Source organism: Lutjanus erythropterus, chromosome 20, assembly GCF_056507025.1.
Source record: "Lutjanus erythropterus isolate fLutEry1 chromosome 20, fLutEry1.hap2, whole genome shotgun sequence".
In the NCBI taxonomy this organism is placed as follows: domain Eukaryota; kingdom Metazoa; phylum Chordata; class Actinopteri; order Lutjaniformes; family Lutjanidae; genus Lutjanus; species Lutjanus erythropterus.
In genome coordinates, this window is record NC_139336.1 from 18653853 (window position 1) to 18671199 (window position 17347).

The 17347-nt window shown below is 38.6% G+C and overlaps 1 protein-coding gene across 1 annotated transcript in view; it reads left to right on the forward strand.

Moving 5' to 3' along the window:
* The first annotated feature begins 1167 nt into the window (after positions 1–1167).
* The window catches only part of LOC146308369 (nipped-B-like protein B), a 30039-nt gene continuing 13859 nt past the window's right edge, over positions 1168–17347 (forward strand). The window contains exons 1-17 of the mRNA XM_084745442.1: positions 1168–1796; positions 4344–4492; positions 5310–5475; positions 5787–5917; positions 10339–10447; positions 10527–10675; positions 10859–10989; positions 11077–11167; positions 11284–11811; positions 12264–13985; positions 14453–14572; positions 15489–15650; positions 16011–16082; positions 16201–16290; positions 16391–16491; positions 16582–16668; positions 16785–17016. Of these exons, the coding sequence (XP_084601568.1) occupies positions 4429–4492; positions 5310–5475; positions 5787–5917; positions 10339–10447; positions 10527–10675; positions 10859–10989; positions 11077–11167; positions 11284–11811; positions 12264–13985; positions 14453–14572; positions 15489–15650; positions 16011–16082; positions 16201–16290; positions 16391–16491; positions 16582–16668; positions 16785–17016 (3955 nt within the window). The 5' untranslated portion in view covers positions 1168–1796; positions 4344–4428. The remainder of the gene's footprint in view (positions 1797–4343; positions 4493–5309; positions 5476–5786; positions 5918–10338; positions 10448–10526; positions 10676–10858; positions 10990–11076; positions 11168–11283; positions 11812–12263; positions 13986–14452; positions 14573–15488; positions 15651–16010; positions 16083–16200; positions 16291–16390; positions 16492–16581; positions 16669–16784; positions 17017–17347) is intronic.

Below are 17347 nucleotides of genomic sequence, written 5' to 3' on the forward strand. Positions count from 1 at the left end.
CAGTTAAAATGATATATATTCCATGACTCATAAACCTAATAACTTTGTCTACTGTCCCAAAATTGTCCTAGACACCATTATTTTGTGTCCCATGGGCTATTTTTATTGTTCCCTGCACTACCCAACATCCAGAAGCATCCAAGTATGGCAAAATATGAGAAAATAATAAAATACTGGCAGAGGGCACGGTATCCGTTTAGACACTACCACACATCTAGTGGGTCATAACTAATGATTGGAATAGATTATTTTTAGATATATGTATGTATGTATTTATTTATTTACACATTATATGCACATTGTTTTTTTGTTTGAAAACCCAGCATGTCATGCCTTTAATACAATAGTCTTAATAATCTCATTACATAGTGTTACAGTCACCCCTTTAACACTTTAAGTAAATGATTATCTAATGCCTTATAAAAACAGTCATTTTATTGCACCATCAATATTGGAATAGCTGCCCCCTTTATATGAGTCAATCTAACAGTAAATCCTCGTTCAAATACCATTTACACATGCATTACTTATGCAGCAGATTAATAGTCCAGTGTTGCTCATGTACTGTTTTGTTGTATTTGCCTGTGATACTAATTTATGACGCAAATTCCTCCAGACCAGCCTCCACTCACTAAGTAAGAAGAGTCAGAAATTAATGTACTGTAGAATGAATGGATGACAAATTTGTATGATCAGTTTCTTAATGTACCACAGGTAGAGATGCACATGTGATGAACATAAAATAACACTAATGTGATGCTGTATATGCAGTATGATGCATATTATGAACTGAATTTTGGACCCCAGGAAAACTATGGGGTCATGGGCATTAGCTGATGGGGATCCTTTAAATGAATAAATAAATAAATAAATAAATAAATAAATACTTGGGCCTACATACTTTTACTTTTTAATAACATTTTCAATGCAAGAATTTTAGTTGAATTGGAGTATTTTTGCAATGTGATATGAGTACTTTTATTTCAGTAAAGGATCTTAATTCCTCCTCCATCACTGCAAGTATCCCAAGAGGTTTTTCTCTTATCAATGGGCGATGGTTTGGGACTCAGTCCTTTATAAACGGTGTGGCTCCCCGCCGGTTGAGGGAGTTATTCCTTTTACCGGTTCTTCCGGTCGGCATTTTGAAAGAGAGAGAGAGAGGGGTAGGGGGGCAGACGCTGTGGATCCCCCTTTTTTCTCTGTTCCCCGATTGTTTTTATGTCAGGGAGCTTAACCTGTACCCGCAAACATAACCTCCAGCGTCTGATAAGATCATCCGCCGATTTGAGGGGATGCTCTTCTCCTCCCAGCAGACATGTTCGCCGTGAGAAAGAAGAAAAGCCCCCAGTCCACCCGACGGGAATCACTGTCGTTGTGTTAGCTAGCGTTATTACTCGGAGGAGCTGTTTGAACGGTGGGACGGATAGGAAGCTAGAGACTCTTCTTCAGTCGTGTCTAGATGGGAACCTAAGAACCGCGGAAGGTCTCGCGAGGTTAATTATTTTAAACAAAACCACGATCTTTACTTTACCCTAACAAATGTTTTTATCGTCAAACCTAAGAAAATCTTGATCATAACGATGTAATTTTATAAAACATAATTAGTTTGTACAGAATGCACAGTTAAGAAACAACGGGTGGAAATCTCGCGAGCGCCTTCCAAATCTAGGGTTCCCTTGTAGATACGACCCTGTTCCCCAGCTCCAGCTGCCATCCTACTCCTGCTCCTCCCCCTCCTCCTCCTCCTCCACCTCCTCCTCCACCAGAACCACTTCTCTTTCTCATCACATCCAGAGGTAAATAAGCCAGATTCAACAATAACAGTCTCTTTTCAGACAAATTGTTTACCTTTCTGAGTATTTCCGCGTTGCCAGATACACCAGGGGCCGTTAACGGGATCAGCCAAAGGGGATAATTGTGATTTGTGATGGGGTCTTTGCTTTGTACCCCTGCCTCCCTGGCGTCGGGTCGGGGTTACGCTTCCTTAGGCAAGTCCGAGGTCCACTTTGTGAGCAAGAGATGCGTCGATGAAGGCCATAGTGAGTGTGAGATAGAAATCTAAACCCATACACGACCTGTGTCCTAAAAACAGCGACACATAGCAGGAAACCCACGGCTAACCGGGCTTGATGCACTCCCGGTGATGCTAGCTTAGGCAAGTTACACATATACCTTGCGAGTTAGCATACGTTAGCTAACTACATCTCCAGTTGTTGCTAGCCGGCTAACGCCGAGTTCATTTTAAGTCACTTTCACATACGCTGGTATGCTGCTTGTATTCTTAGCAACTGTCTACGTCGCTAAAATGATAATAAGTGAGTAATAATACTGTCATAGCCGGTGTTAAGATAAGCTAATGTCGATGTTATTGGTTTGGACAGCCCCGGAAACCTTAACTGTAACAAAAGAAAGAATATAGAGATAAAGGTTAGCATCATACAAGCTATATTACAAGCTTCTCAATATTGCTGTTGGATATTGTTTGGTAGGTTTCGTTTGGAAAAACGAATATAAAAAACTCAGTCAAGCTAACGTTTGAGGTTATAGGGGCACTGTAACTTTTTATTCATTCTATCATAGATTGTCACCAGCTGAATGTACATGCATTGCACGTCATGCTGCAAAATGAGACCTTATATTGTTGATTGTCTGTATGTTATTGCAGCAATTGCGTTTTCGACTTGTGCAGGTTGAAACACCACAGCTAACAATAATGCATGCACCGAGGAAGAAAGAGATATTGCAGTTTACGAGAGAAAGAAAGAACCAGGAAACAAGATGGTCTGGACACCAGAAGCTGATACAGATCGATCAGTACGTTTACATGGACATGAGTATCCTGGTTGTAATCAAGCTTTTGTGTCATGGTTATGTTTTGCAAATGTAAACGTCATATCCTGATTTCTGAGACCTGGATAAGGCTAGCCTGCTATGAGATGCTACCTGGAGTACTCTTTATAGAAACCATAATAGTGTGGCCTTATCCTTCTTGGCACTGATCACAGTGGGTAAGACAGTGAGAAATCAAGATGTTACTCAAACATATGATTGGAAATAGAGCCTCACCGATATATTTGTATCAACTGATATGTTTTCCAGTATGCACTGATATGAAAACTTTTTTTTATAGAACATACAATGCAAACAATGATGCTTGGTGTGATTTACATTTAGCACACTGGGTGACATTTATGCGGACAAGAGCTGCCCCCTGACAGCTATAAATGCTGAAAATGCTTCTTGTTTTACAACCTGCCCCTAACTGACTGGCAGTATTAAGATAGTCAGCAATTCACTGATACTGAACAGTACAGATATTTATTTAGCTATTTATTTTATCTTTATTTATTCTCATTTAAATTGTCAGCAGTTGGCTGATACTGAACATACAGTATTAATGTTTATTTACCTTTTTATTTTATATTTATTTATTATTTATTTTGTGAGTGGTCATTTATAGAATTAGTTGAAACTATATCTTTGATTATTTAACATGTTAAAGACTATTCAACTCAAATATTCTTTAATAAATTTAAAGTTTGTTTAAGAAAGGAACCTTCTGAGTACCTTTGCATAGTCAAATCACATGCAAAATTGGTGCAAAATCCATGAAGGAAAGGTCTGTTTTCATTCCAGCTAAATAATTCACTACATCAGCCACCACATCAGTAATCGTTATCCACATTGGCCTCAAAAATCCTGTATCGGTGGGCTCTAGTTGGAAATCTGGATATTGTTAGAATCATACAGGGATATGAATAACCAGGTTTCTCCGGCTCCATGTAAACATCATATCCTGAATAAAATCAAAACCACGATAAGACTCAAAACTGGGATACTTGTGCGCATGTAAACGAAGTATAGATATGTCACCATCCGAATCTACTTTCAGTGGAAGACATACTGCATTCATATGAGAACTGAAATAGTTGATTGTCTGTATTTTTCTGCAGCAATTTCATGTTCAACGTGAACTGCACTGTTCACACTGAACATGTGTATTATGGAGGAAAAAACACAGGAAAAAAGAAGGTCTGGACACCGGAGGCTGATATAAATCAATAACTTTAAGACATGCCCAGGCTTGCTACGAGGCCAGTATAAACTGTCTACGTCAGAGGTGCAGTTATGTTGGCACCGTAATAATGCACACTCATGAGCTGACACAATTTTTAAATCCTCATCCCAGAAGAAGCACTCTGTAGTTATATGGAAACACTTGACTATTTCTTAATACTCATAATCTTGATAGGAACAGTGCTGCATGTAATGGCATCCAACCTTGTTGACAGTGAACATTCTGTAGGACTGACTGTTCTGTTGCCGCTTCTTTGTCTCTGCAGCATTTTGGAGATGTGAGGAATAGGAAGAGATTGGTGATATTGAGCAGCCTGTGCATTGACACGACCTCTTGACCTCATCTTCAGCATGAATGGTGATATGCCTCATGTTCCCATCACTACTCTTGCTGGAATTGCTAGCCTGACAGACTGTAAGTGAAACATCATCTCTCTAATGTTGTTCACACAGCCTAAACACTAACAATTCAAACCAAGATGTGGCAAAGGCTAAGGAATACTTCACTGGCTATGTAGTTATACCAGAAGCTAAATACTGGTAATTGTGATGCTTCTTGTTACTGGTGATTACAGTGCAGACAAAGGTTAAGTGGCTTATATTTCTGAAGATGGGAAGATAGAGGCTTAAGCTTAGAGATCCTAAACCAGTTTTGATGAAAGAAGAATGGTTAATTGTTGAAACAGTGGAACATTATACCTTTCATTATTTAATTTCATGATTAATTGAAGAAAAATAGACTGATTTCGATTGTTAAAGATTACTTAATAAAGGGGTAACTTTATCTTAAGTCACTCTGATGTTACCCTACTTTTAAGACCGTTTTATAAAAAGATATAGCCTATAGCATGTTTATTATATTATATATATTTTGTATTTTTCATGCATGAATTTGGCATATTTTCTGAGGCCTTCAAAATGTTCATTCTGATTGGAAATGGAGTAAACACCATCATGAAATCCAATTAATGTGTTCTGAGTTTGATAAATTTGTTTCATTAAAATTAAAGTAAAGTATAATCAAGCTTCAGTTAACATACATTAAACATATATTGTCTAAAAATAGTTATTACCACATAGAATGGGCGAGTTTCATATTTTCAAACTTTGAGTGCTTACATACACATATTTGCATGTACTAACCCTTTTCTGAAACAAGTTATTTTACATTTTTTCCTATCTTTCTTCTTTTTTTTCACTCAACCTCACTTGTCTTTACATCATCCTTTTAGTGTTGAACCAGCTGCCCTTGCCTTCTCCTCTGCCTGCCACCACCGCTAAGAGTCTGCTCTACAATGGAAGAATCTCCGAAGAGGTCAGCAGCCTGCTGGTGTGTCGGGATGAGAATCTGGTGACTCAGCTGGCACAAAGCCTTAACCAGGTCTCCACTGAACACATGTAAGTACCACTCACCCATCTTTCACACCTTACTGAAAGTTTAAAAGAGAAGATTTTAAGAGGAGAAAGCTTACTAATACCTTAAAGGGATGTAAAGGTGTAAAATGTTTCTAAAGCCATCATTGTTGAATCGATTTTGTTATCAGGCATTGCTGTTTCATTTTCAATGATCACATTGCAGTCATGGCTTTACCAGATTTGTCAGCTCATGCTCTGGATTCTCAGAATCGAGAAGTCAAAACTGGATTGAGTCCAGTGGGCGGCTATTGCCTGCAATTTGACTGTGGACTCTACTTTTGCTTGCTTTCCAGAGAGTTGAAGGACAACTTGGGCAATGATGAACCAGAGGGTGATATGCCAATGCTTCTACAAACTCTGCTGTCCAGGAACCCCAAAATCTTCAGGGACAAAAGTATGCCAACCCAGTACAAGGTTTCGGGTGGTAAGGAGGAGACATTAAGTCGCTGTTGCTGTTGACTCTGCAGTTGAGCTCACTGCATGCTCTCTCAGTGGCTGTACTCTTTCTAATGTAACTAATTATCCACTGGAGCATTTCCTGGGTCAGATGCACTATTTGTGTATAGTTTTACTACAGTATTTATTCTTAAACTGAGGACAGAGGCATTGCGGAGGGAAAGTAAAACTTAATTTAAATAAACATTTTTTTCTGTTATAACAAATCAAAGAGGATTTTTTGGCTTTCCAATGGGGACATGACAGAAAAAGTGTGGGAACCACCAGCAACATCACCAGTTGTGTTTATTTACTCTTTGGCATTACTCAGTTTTTTGGCTGTAATGTTAGGTGATAATTTATCTGTGAATGTAGGTGTAGTTTTAATTGGCCAGCATTAGCATTCATTGTCAGCACAAGAGGTAAGGAGGTAAGATTACATGAAATACAGATGAGTAGTCTGTACATATTTAGCCTTACTTAACTCTGTGGATTTTAGAGTATGCTGTTGATCTATTTCTTGATCAACAACTACAACTTTCAAACATCTGGAAAGACTAGTATTCATAGTGGGGTTGCCAGGTGTGCGTGAGTATAACTCAGCAACAACATGACTCAGCCAAACCACAGAGATTTTCTGATGTATTGTGACTAGCTTGCTAGCTAACAACATAAAGCATCTAAGTAAGAAAGCTGTGGATATGTGGCAAGGTTTATTTTTGTAGTGGTTAACTTCCATTTTTTGAGTTAAGCTAGGTAAAGGATTAGTTTATCCAAATTACAGAAAAAATGTCTAAATATTTTCTCACTTACTTCATATGGTATCTAGTTATGTAGCACATATTGTTGACAGTGTTCATAGGGAATGTAATGTCTATTGCTTTGGTAGAAAGCAGTTAAAAGTTTTAAACCTTTTCACAACAAAGTTAATGGATTATCCAGAATGATCCCAACATTGATGAAGAAAGACGTATTGCTCTTTATTAGGACTGCGACTAACTATTTTCATTTGCTATTAATCTGTCAATTGTTTTTTTGTCATTTATCATTCAGTCTATAAAATGGTAAAAAAAAATGTGAAAAATGCTCGTAACAATTTCCCAGGGCCCAAAGTGACGTCTTCACATTGCTTATTGTGTCCAACCAACAGTCTAAAACTCAAAAGACACTTAATTTACTGTCATAAATGAAATAGAAAAGCAGCAAATTCTCACATTTAAAGGTAGGGAATGCAGTTCTGGAGAAAGACAATCAATATTTGAACTCAAAAAAATGAAAGAGGTGGCTGAAAAAACTGGACAGATATCTTAAAACCTGGCCTAGTGTAACCGAAGTTATCTCCAGGGCTAGATAGCATTAGTAGTAAGTGAGAAAGTATGTTTTTTTCAGTCATTTGGGTGAACCAACTCATGCAACCTTTGGTTGTCCCCACATAGCTGAATGTGCTTATTGTAAGACGCTTTGGATAAAAGCATCAGCTAAATAAATGTAATGTAATCTATTGTAAATATGTGTGTTCACTAGACACACAGAGACAATCTTCTAATAATCCCTTTGCCTCTTTTAAAATCTTCATGGGTGGGAATGAAGTATGGTATGGTAAACACTTGTTAGAAACTTTGAATTAAATTTTAAAATAATGATTTATAGTTTGTTGGTGAGAACTATAATTGAAATCACATCTTCACTTGTTTTTTAGCACATGTGATATTTACCAACAGAAATTATTTAAAAATATATTTTAGGATCGATCCTGGACACATTTCTTAAAGGCTTAGCTGTGTTTGTTTTTGGTATCAGCAGTGATATTGCTAATTGCCATAAACAGTTCTATATTTATCTCTTAACCTTTGTTCAGAAAAGCCTTCTAGTTTTATGAGCGGCTACACTAACCTGTAATTACAGGTAATTATAAGTATATAGCATGCAAACACATTTTCATACTGAATCACTATTTGTGCCAACGAGGGAAAACAAGAGAGAAAAGCTTTGCAAACAGTGTGTACTGCAAAGCTAGAGGTGTTGGCAACTGCAAGACGAACATTAGTCAGAAAAAATAAACCACAAGCATTTGTGGTAGTGACCGCACACTCAGCCCATGAAAATACATAATCAAGGATATTTTATTAACACTGATGTATGAGTCTCTTGAAGTGCTGAGCGAAATTCGTTGCTGCTATTATGATTGTCATGATTGTGTCGTTTTAGACAGTAGTAGGGACATAGTACTTCTGATCCATTGAAATGCTACTTCCAAATATGTGTCCATTGTGTACTGATGGGATTTACTTAACTTCACACCTTGGTAAACCCTCACTATTCTCCTGCAGCCATAACCTCCTCCTTCATCACTCTGAACTCCAAATAGTTTTTGTGGTGATACATTTTATTTTCAGAATGATTAACAGTGTGCATGATCAAGCTTACAATACAGAAACCAGACTTGTGGGGTTATGGGTACTAGGGTTCCAAATTTTGTGCATTTTCCTTAACCAATAGTTGACAGCGCTAAAAATCGATTAATTGTTATTAAGATACACAATGTCCATTTTTTTCAGCTTTTTTCACATTTTCATTTTTTGTTGTATTTTTTCTCTTCTTTTCTCATTTTAAGTTTCCTTATGCAGCAAAAGGATATGCCACACAAAATGTGATTAATTACTGATTTCTATGTTTTTAATTGGTTACAGCAATTAATCAATTAGTGATTAATCATTAACACCCCAATTGAAAAACATATATATACAGTAACTGCACAATAAATCCTATTTTTGTGAAGCTTTAAATATTCTGTTTTTGTAGGCACTGAGCTTGTGACAAACACACAATGACAAATTTATGGAGGCAGGATATTTTACACTTTTTTGTCTATTTCATATCAGGGCACTGAAACAGTTAAATTTCAACAGTATTTTTAATAATTCTAAATGAAAAAATAAATAGAAACATGAATAGAGCAAAATACATATATATACTGAACGTGAATTAAGAAACGGGATCAAATATATACAAATGCCTATCAAACAAACAAACAAAAAACATATGTACACAACATATATGCTGATCCAGACCAATAAAACTATGTTAGGCCAATATCAGACAGATTATATTGACTGACCGTTATATCTGTCTGGCTCTGGACAGAGTAGTAGTAGAAACCCCTCTAAATATGCAATCGAGTACAACAATACCACTAACTATGGCCTCAAAAATGAGGCGAAGCAACCCGTCTGACACACTGTTAATGGAAAAAATGAAAGTAGGATTAATAAGATTGTAGCATATTAGTAGCTTCTACTTGTATCGCTGTTAAGAAGATGGGTTTTGGTTTAGCTGGAGACTTTTGATATTCATGGGAATGTTATCCTATTTCACTTTCACTTTTGAATATTTTTTTAACCTGAGGGTCCTTATTTCAGCAAGCTGATGTTATCAGATATCAGATAAAACTCATGTTACTGATAGGGGTGCAACGGATTACAAATCTCATGTTTCGGATCATATCATGGTTTTGAGTCACACATTGGATAATTATTTGGATCAGTTTTTAAAAAGTGAAAAAAAAAATGCTCTGGTGTAGTCAGTTCTTTCTGTCTGTTGTTACCACTATAGTCCCGCCCACAGCACTATCTGTCATGAGTAATGGCCAATCAACACTGAAGACTATGTCACAGACAGGCCGAAGGCTGCTCCTGTGAGTGACAGCTGTGTTTCAGAGGGAAAGCAGCAGCAGACATCGCTGAAGTTACAATAAACATCACAATCTTGCCCAAAATCATGGTTGGATTTCACTTGATGGAGGTGAAAGTGACGCCTTTTAAATCACTCACTCTCTGTGACCCACAGCACAGAGCTTCAGAGTAAAACACAGTGCGCATCTATCTCATCTTTTCACCGTCTCGTCATTTTACTCTGCATACGATACGATATGATACAATATACTTTATTGTCCCCATAGGGAAATTTGTTTTGGACTCCAATGCTGCACACAACAGCCTCCACAGTGTGATAAAACAAACAACGTAATAAATAAATTGCACATAATCCACATTGCACATTACAAGATATTGCACATACAAATACATAACACATATTGCACATACCCTGTGCTAAAAAAACATCATGAAACTATTGCACAATCCCTGCAGGAGTTAGTGCTTTAAAAACTAACCCCGACAGTAAAACTGTATTTCACACTATGATGGTTTCATTTAGTCTGCGGATCACATGCACTTGGGGGGATGACCTGTTTGGACCACGGGCTAATTGTAATCCCTTTCACCCCTAGTTACTGAGTTTCCATTGTGTAGGTACCTAGGGGAGTTTTGGTGCTGCAGAATTGTGTTTGCTCAGCTCCTTGTTTGTGTGACCTAAAATGTCATTTTTTAAAATCCTTATCTCTTATCATAGGTGTAATGCAACAGCCAATGATACAGCAGTATAAGCTGTCTCAGAATCAGGTGCATGGGAGTCCAGGATCAAACTATCAGCAAACCACTGTCCCTCAAAGCCCCTCTGGGTAAGGCAATGTCCACATACTGTCAGATGATGAAGAAATATATGTACTTCTACTTAAACTATTTCTTCCTCCTTCACAGATGCTTTACATCCCCGCAGTCTGGGTCAGGTACTCGGTTCGTGCCCCCACAGAACAGCCCTATACCAAGTCCCTACACCCCTCAGAGTCCTGCAGACTACATACAGTACAACCCACCCAGTTATTCTCAACACCAACAGACTCAGCAGGGTGAGTGGCAATTTAAATCAGAAAATCGTGTCATTAGCTATCAGATATTGAGGAATACATCACTAGCTTTATATATACTAACTTAAAATGACATCTGTCTGTCAAGTGTGAAAGACTGTCTCAGGTAGATGTGAGACATTACAAATAATTTCATGGGATATTTCATTTTGGTTTTTGTTTTAGTTGCTGGTGGTGTGAGAAATATCCATGACAACAAGGTCTCTGGACAGCTATCAAGTAACTCATCTAATCATAACTTGAGACTAGGCTCAGACGAAGACTACATGAACATGGCTCACAGACTGGGAAATGAGGTAACGCAGTGAATCAAGACATCCTCAACTGGACCTCATCAGATACTGAGTGTTAAAAGTGCTGAAAAATGTCTTGTGTTCCAACAGGAGAACGACCCCTCTATGAGGGCTGCTGCTTTTCCAGTTAAATCACCACAGTCTGTGTGTTCCTCTGTGGGGAGTGAAGAGGCTGCAAAAGGTATGCTGCCTTAGCAACAAGTCGATTCTTCTTCATTTTGTGGATCAAAAGTAGGTCCAAAAAAAGACTTATTATTAACTGGTGTGCACCTTTCTTTAAATTTCTTTGTGTTTTAGTAGTGTCCAGGCCTCCCTGTATCATGCAGTCACCTCCACCTGATGTGCCACCAGGTGCAGCACCTGACCTGCTCCTCACCTCTGCTGACCGCAAAAAGAGGCAGAGAGAAAGGAGACAAGAAGAAAATGAACAGATCGACAAAAATGCTTTGTATGGCATTGTTAGTTCTCCATCGAAAGACTCTTCTAGACTGACTTTAAAACTGTCCCGTGTGAAGAGTCCAGACACGGATCAACCTGTAGAACATCCTTCGAGGGCACATATCCACGCAGACCATGAAACTGATTTGATGAATAATAGTAATCAGTTGTCGAGGACTCCCCATGACACATCACACAAGTTAGGTGCTGAGGAGCAGCCAAACTGTCAGCATCAGGGTCCTGTTCGGCCAAACACCAAGGACTCTGGAGTCGTCAGTGGGGCTGTGTTTGATGATGCTGAGATGGACACACTTGCAGAGATCGAGAGAATAGAACGCGAATCAGCCAATGAAAGAGAACGATGGTCTAAAGAAGTTCAAGACAAAGGTATTGTGTGCCTTGTACTTGGGCTACAACGACTAATCAATTGGTTGTCTATTAAATTACTAGACTAACTATTATGATAGTTATAGGTTTTTTAAATTTATTATAATTACATTTATAATTAAATTTTTTAAATGAAAAAAATCAGATTTCTCTTATTCTAGGTTCTTAAATGTGAATACGTTATGGTTACTTTACTCCTTTACTATTCAGTGAAATGAATATCTTTGGGTTATGGACAAAACAAGAACATCATCTTGGGCTTTGGGAAACACTGATCGTCTTTTTCACCATTTTCTGACATTTTAAAGTCTAACAACAGTTAATCGAGAAAATACTCAACAGATTAATGAAAAATGAATGTTAGTTTCAGACCTACCCTTTACCTTCTTGCATTTATTTCATTGCCAAGGTTTTGTGTTTATAGCAGATCTAAGCTACATTTTTTTCTGCAGATAAGCCACTGAAAAAACGGAAGCAAGACTCGTATCCTCAGGAATCAGGAGCTGATTCAAGTGATGGGCCTACCGCACAAGGGGGCAACACTGACAGCAAGTTGACACCCAAGAAGACGAATGCTGCAAGTAACGGAGCCAGTCGGCCAGCTTTGATGGTCAGTATTGATCTGCAGCAAGCTGGCCGACTGATAGGACAGCCTGTAGTGGTCTTGGAAGCCAAGCAGTTGTGTGAGGACCACCTACGGCGCATTAAATCAAAGACAGATGGAAAAGTAGATAAAGTTGTTGAAAACAGACCTGCGATCATCAAACAGCATGGTGACAACCCCAGGAAGTCTGGCTCAGATGGGCAGCAACCAGAAACCCCCAAACAGAAGCAGGAAAGACGGCGCGAATCCAAACACAGACATGATGGCAAAACCGAGAGCAGCAAGGGACACTCAGATGACAGACGGCCAGACACACCACGACAGAAACATGACAGGCACTCAGACTCGCGCCACAAAGAGGAAAAGAACCACAACAATCACCGGCCCAATGTCAGCCAAACTGAGACTCCAAAAACCACGAGCAAGGCAGAGCGTACCTCCAGACAAGGAGAAGACAAAGTCAGGGACAGAAATAAGGATAAGGACAGAGATAGAGACAGAGACAAAGACAAAGACAAAGACAAGGACAAAGACAAGGACATAGACATAGACACAGACAAAGATAAAGATAAAGATAGAAACAAAGACATAGATAAAGATAAAGATAGAAACAAAGACATAGACAAAGATAAAGATAGAAACAAAGACAAAGGAAAAGATAGAGATAGAGACAGAGATAAAGATAGAGACAGAGACAAAGACAGAAACAGAGATAGAGACAGAGACAGAGAAAAAGGCAAAGACAAAGTTAAAGATAAAGATAGAGACAGAGATAGAGATAAGGACAGGGACAGAGACAGAGGTAAAGACAGGGAAGGAGAAAGAGACAGAGATAGAGACAGAGACAAAGACAAGGAAAGGGAAAAGAAACACAAGATGTCAAGGGAAAACTGCAACAGACACTCTCCTGACCGGCATACTAAACCTGACAGCCCCAGAGTGAAGCAAGATGGAAGCAGAAAATCCACTGACCTCAATGGTCGACAGAGGACAGAGAATTCTGGCCTTCAAAATGTTCAAAATAAGGAAGAGAAGAGAAACGGGGACAAGGAAGAGAGGAGAAATGGGGATAAGGCAGAGAAGAAAAATGTGGATAAGGCAGAGAAGAGAAATGGGGATGGTAGCATCAGCTGCCAAGGTAGAAATAAACAGCAGTCTTCTGAGACAAAGCCCAGCGAGTTCCCCTCATACCTGCTGGGTGGCAAGTCCGGAAGTCTGAAGAACTTTGTGATTCCTAAATTGAACCGGGAGGGTAAAGATAAAGATAAAGATAAAGATAAGGATAAAGATAAAGATAAAGATAAAGATAAAGATAAGGATAAAGATAAGGATAAAGATAAAGATAAAGACAAAGATCCCCAACTTTTAAACAAATTGAAAGTGGGCTTGAGTGAACCCCTTGTCCTGCTGGAGAGAGTGTCGTTAATAGAGAACTTAAACAAAGGAGCTAAGCCTGTTGTTGTGGTTAAAAGACTCAGTATTGATGAGGTCAAAAGGATCATTAAGGAGAGCAGGAATGCACACAGGTCCAGACCCAGGAACTCGTCATCTTTTGACAGATCAGACAGAGGTATGATTCACTTTGCTATCTATTTAGTAAGTCAGCAGTTCACAGGTCGGCCATGTTGGAGGCACTGAACAAAAACAATACATCCAGTCTTGCAACTGGTCCTGATTATTTGCTGCCTTCAAATGGGGTCGTGTTTACCGTGTTCACAGGAAGAGTCTGTGTGAATGCCCCCTTTTGCAGTAGTCACAACCTTGTAAGTGGAAATTGTCTGAAAGCTCTGAATTCACGAGATCCCTTACCTAAATATTACCATTTTTTAAATTGAATATCCAATGTGTAATCCATCCTGTTGTTTACATCCCAGTACCTCCAACATGGCCATGCATTCAGGTTACTGAGAGCAAATCATGACATACATTCTCTCTATCCAAATAAATATCTCTGGATTAATGAGTTACTGATTGTATCTTTTTTTTGAAGTGTAATTAATTCCGTGCTAAAAACGTGATCACCTCTTGTGCTAACAGAGATGTCACTTCATGGGAAGTCAAACAAGCGGAAGCACAGTATGATCAGTAAGACATCCAAGTACGCTGAGGTGGACTCGAGTGAAGATGAAGATGAAGACGATGACTCTGGGGATGAGTGTCAGTATTAAACCTAAGAAATTTGCAATGTTTGTACAATAAATGCACATCAGAGCACTGCAAAATCTGTAAAAAGCAGAATGCTATCTACACTATTGACAGAATATTGTTTTATCATGCAGTAATCCTTGAGAAGAAATGTGTACCTACAAAGGCTTTATATTAGAATTATTTAATTTTAATAATTTAACAATTTATTTAAGCAATAATTGGTGTTTAAAGGTATACTTCAGATGTTTTGAAGTCTATGAAGTATTTATTGATATTTGGTGTCCTGACTAGGAAACTAGGCAGTGTACTGCTGTGGACAGTGACAGCAGCAAAATGTATTTTACCTACCTAAAAAGACCCACCTAAAAAAATCAACAACAGTTTAAGTGTGCGCCATAGTTAGAATATTTTAACCAGCCTCCCTTGCTGTTAGACAGTTTTTTCAGACAGGAAACCATTATAACATAAGCCAACTATTGCTCTGTCCACAGCCACCAGGCTCCTTTGGCCAAAACAGTACATTTAACTGGTAGAACAGAGTTGCTGGTCTGGAGTGGTTGGTTTGTTGGTGTTTTCGTGTGATTCTGGTGAAGTCAAACTAACCCTCTAGAACACGGAAGTCACAAAATAACACTAACAAACCACTCAAGGCAGCAGTAGGCAAGAAACTCTTGAGTTCTGCAAGGTAAAATGACTATTTTTGCCAAAGGAGTTTGGTGCTGTTACCCTATCCCCAACAGTACATTGCTTAGCTTCCTACACTGGAAATCCTGCTGTCTTCAAACTGCTGACCAGAATCTACTGTCGGTAATACACTGACTATGGATAAATACCTCATGAAACCCCACCTCAAAAAACCCAAACTCTCCCTGTAAGGTTCTGTGAGTCAAATTTTGGACTTATCCGTTCTCTGTTATTGTTACAGCTGCAAGAAAAAGGTACAAGAAAGATCACGACAAGACATGGAAGCACGAAGGGAAGAGAGGCTCTGGAGACCACCGGCGAAGCCGGGGATCTGGTAGCCGTCACCGTGAATGGAATTCTGATGATTCTATTGAGGGTTCTCCACCACCAAGCCTGAATGATGGTGAATCTTTTTTTTTGTACTGGGCGTATGCAAAAAATACATTAATTAAAAACATATTTTGTAGACAGTATAGAGGATATTTTTATTTTATTTGTCTCTAGGAAGGCAAAATGATTCTATCACGGTAATAACTGTGCAATAGACAATCCAAGTTGTGTCAGGAAAAGCGAATTGTGATTCTTGTTTTTGATGTCTGTCATTTGAATTTTTGCCATTTGAAAGCAGTGATCAGCTGGGCCAGCTCCCTGGATATTTGAATTACTACACCCAAGTCTTTCTCTATTAAATATACAGTGCTTGAAGGTTAGTTGCTGCTGTCAAGGATTTGACTAATGTTGTTATTGTTTCCTCTTTGTTCAGTTGCCAGAAAAATTAAGAAAAAGGAGACACAGAAAAAAAGAAAGGCGTACGAGTGCAAGCTGTCATTAGAGGGTATTGTTTTACCACTTTGTTAAGAAAGTTCTCTTATAATATTAATGTTTTTTAATTAATAATTTTAATTACATGTTTTATTTATTTATTTGTCAATTTGTTTCCATTTGTCACACAGAAAAGTTGGACTCCTCCACATTTAAGAGATTCGCGGCCACATTGGACAACATTCTTGAGAGCCTTGAGGATGTGGACCTCACAGCTGCAGGTAAACAACAAGCGCTGCACAGTTTTCCAAAGTTCTTAACATTTGTTGAAGTTTTAAGTTAAAAAAAAAATCAACATTATAACTTTGTGCCCACAAATAGATGATGATGAAATACCTGAAGAGCTCCTGCTTGGAAAGCACCAGTTGGGCGAGCTAGGCAGCGATTCTGCAAAGATTAAAGCTATGGGTGTCTTTAACAAGGTAAGAGGATGTTTGTACACTGTCACGTGGCCTCACTCAGATTCACAGTTGATATTCACAAAGTGACCAATCATTTGCTTTGATCCACAGCTTTCGTCTAGCAAACTGGTGAAAATGTTGAATATCCTGGACAAAAACATTCAGGACAGTGTCAAACTTTCCACATTAATGAACCATGTAAGTTGATATTTTTTTTAGTTGTGTTTTTCTTACACAATTTTCTTAAAGAACTTTTCAGTGAGTTTTGTCTGTTGTTTTATATGTTTTTTAACGTATGTTTTTGACATTTGTAGGGTAATGATTCCATGGAGGAGGAGCGGCTGTGGCGTGACCTTATCATGGAGCGAGTCACGAAGTCTGCTGATGCCTGTCTGACGTCACTCAACATCATGACGTCTCCACACATGCCAAAGGCTGTTTATATAGAGGATGTGATCGAGAGGGTGTTGCAGTTCACCAAGTTTCATCTACAAAACACTTTGTACCCTCAGTATGACCCAGCCTACAGAGTGGATCACCATGGAGGTCAGCACATTTTAATTCTGTACCTGTGAGTTCAAGATTGCAAGAAGTTTGTTTTCCAGGAGCTTTTTTCTATAAGAAAAGTTGACATATTAGCAAGCTGATTATATTGATTGGTGTTAGAGTTTTTTTTAAAGAACAGATTGTGTTAAAGGAACAGTGTGTAGGATTTACTGGCATCTAGTGGTGGACTTGCAGATTGCAAACACCTCACCTCAGCCTTGTCTTTCAAGCATGTAGGAGAACCTATGGTGGCTGCAAAACTTGCAAAAAAAAAGAACATTCCAAAAATTCAACCAACAATCAGGGAGAGCCGCATGCTTCTCTCATCTAA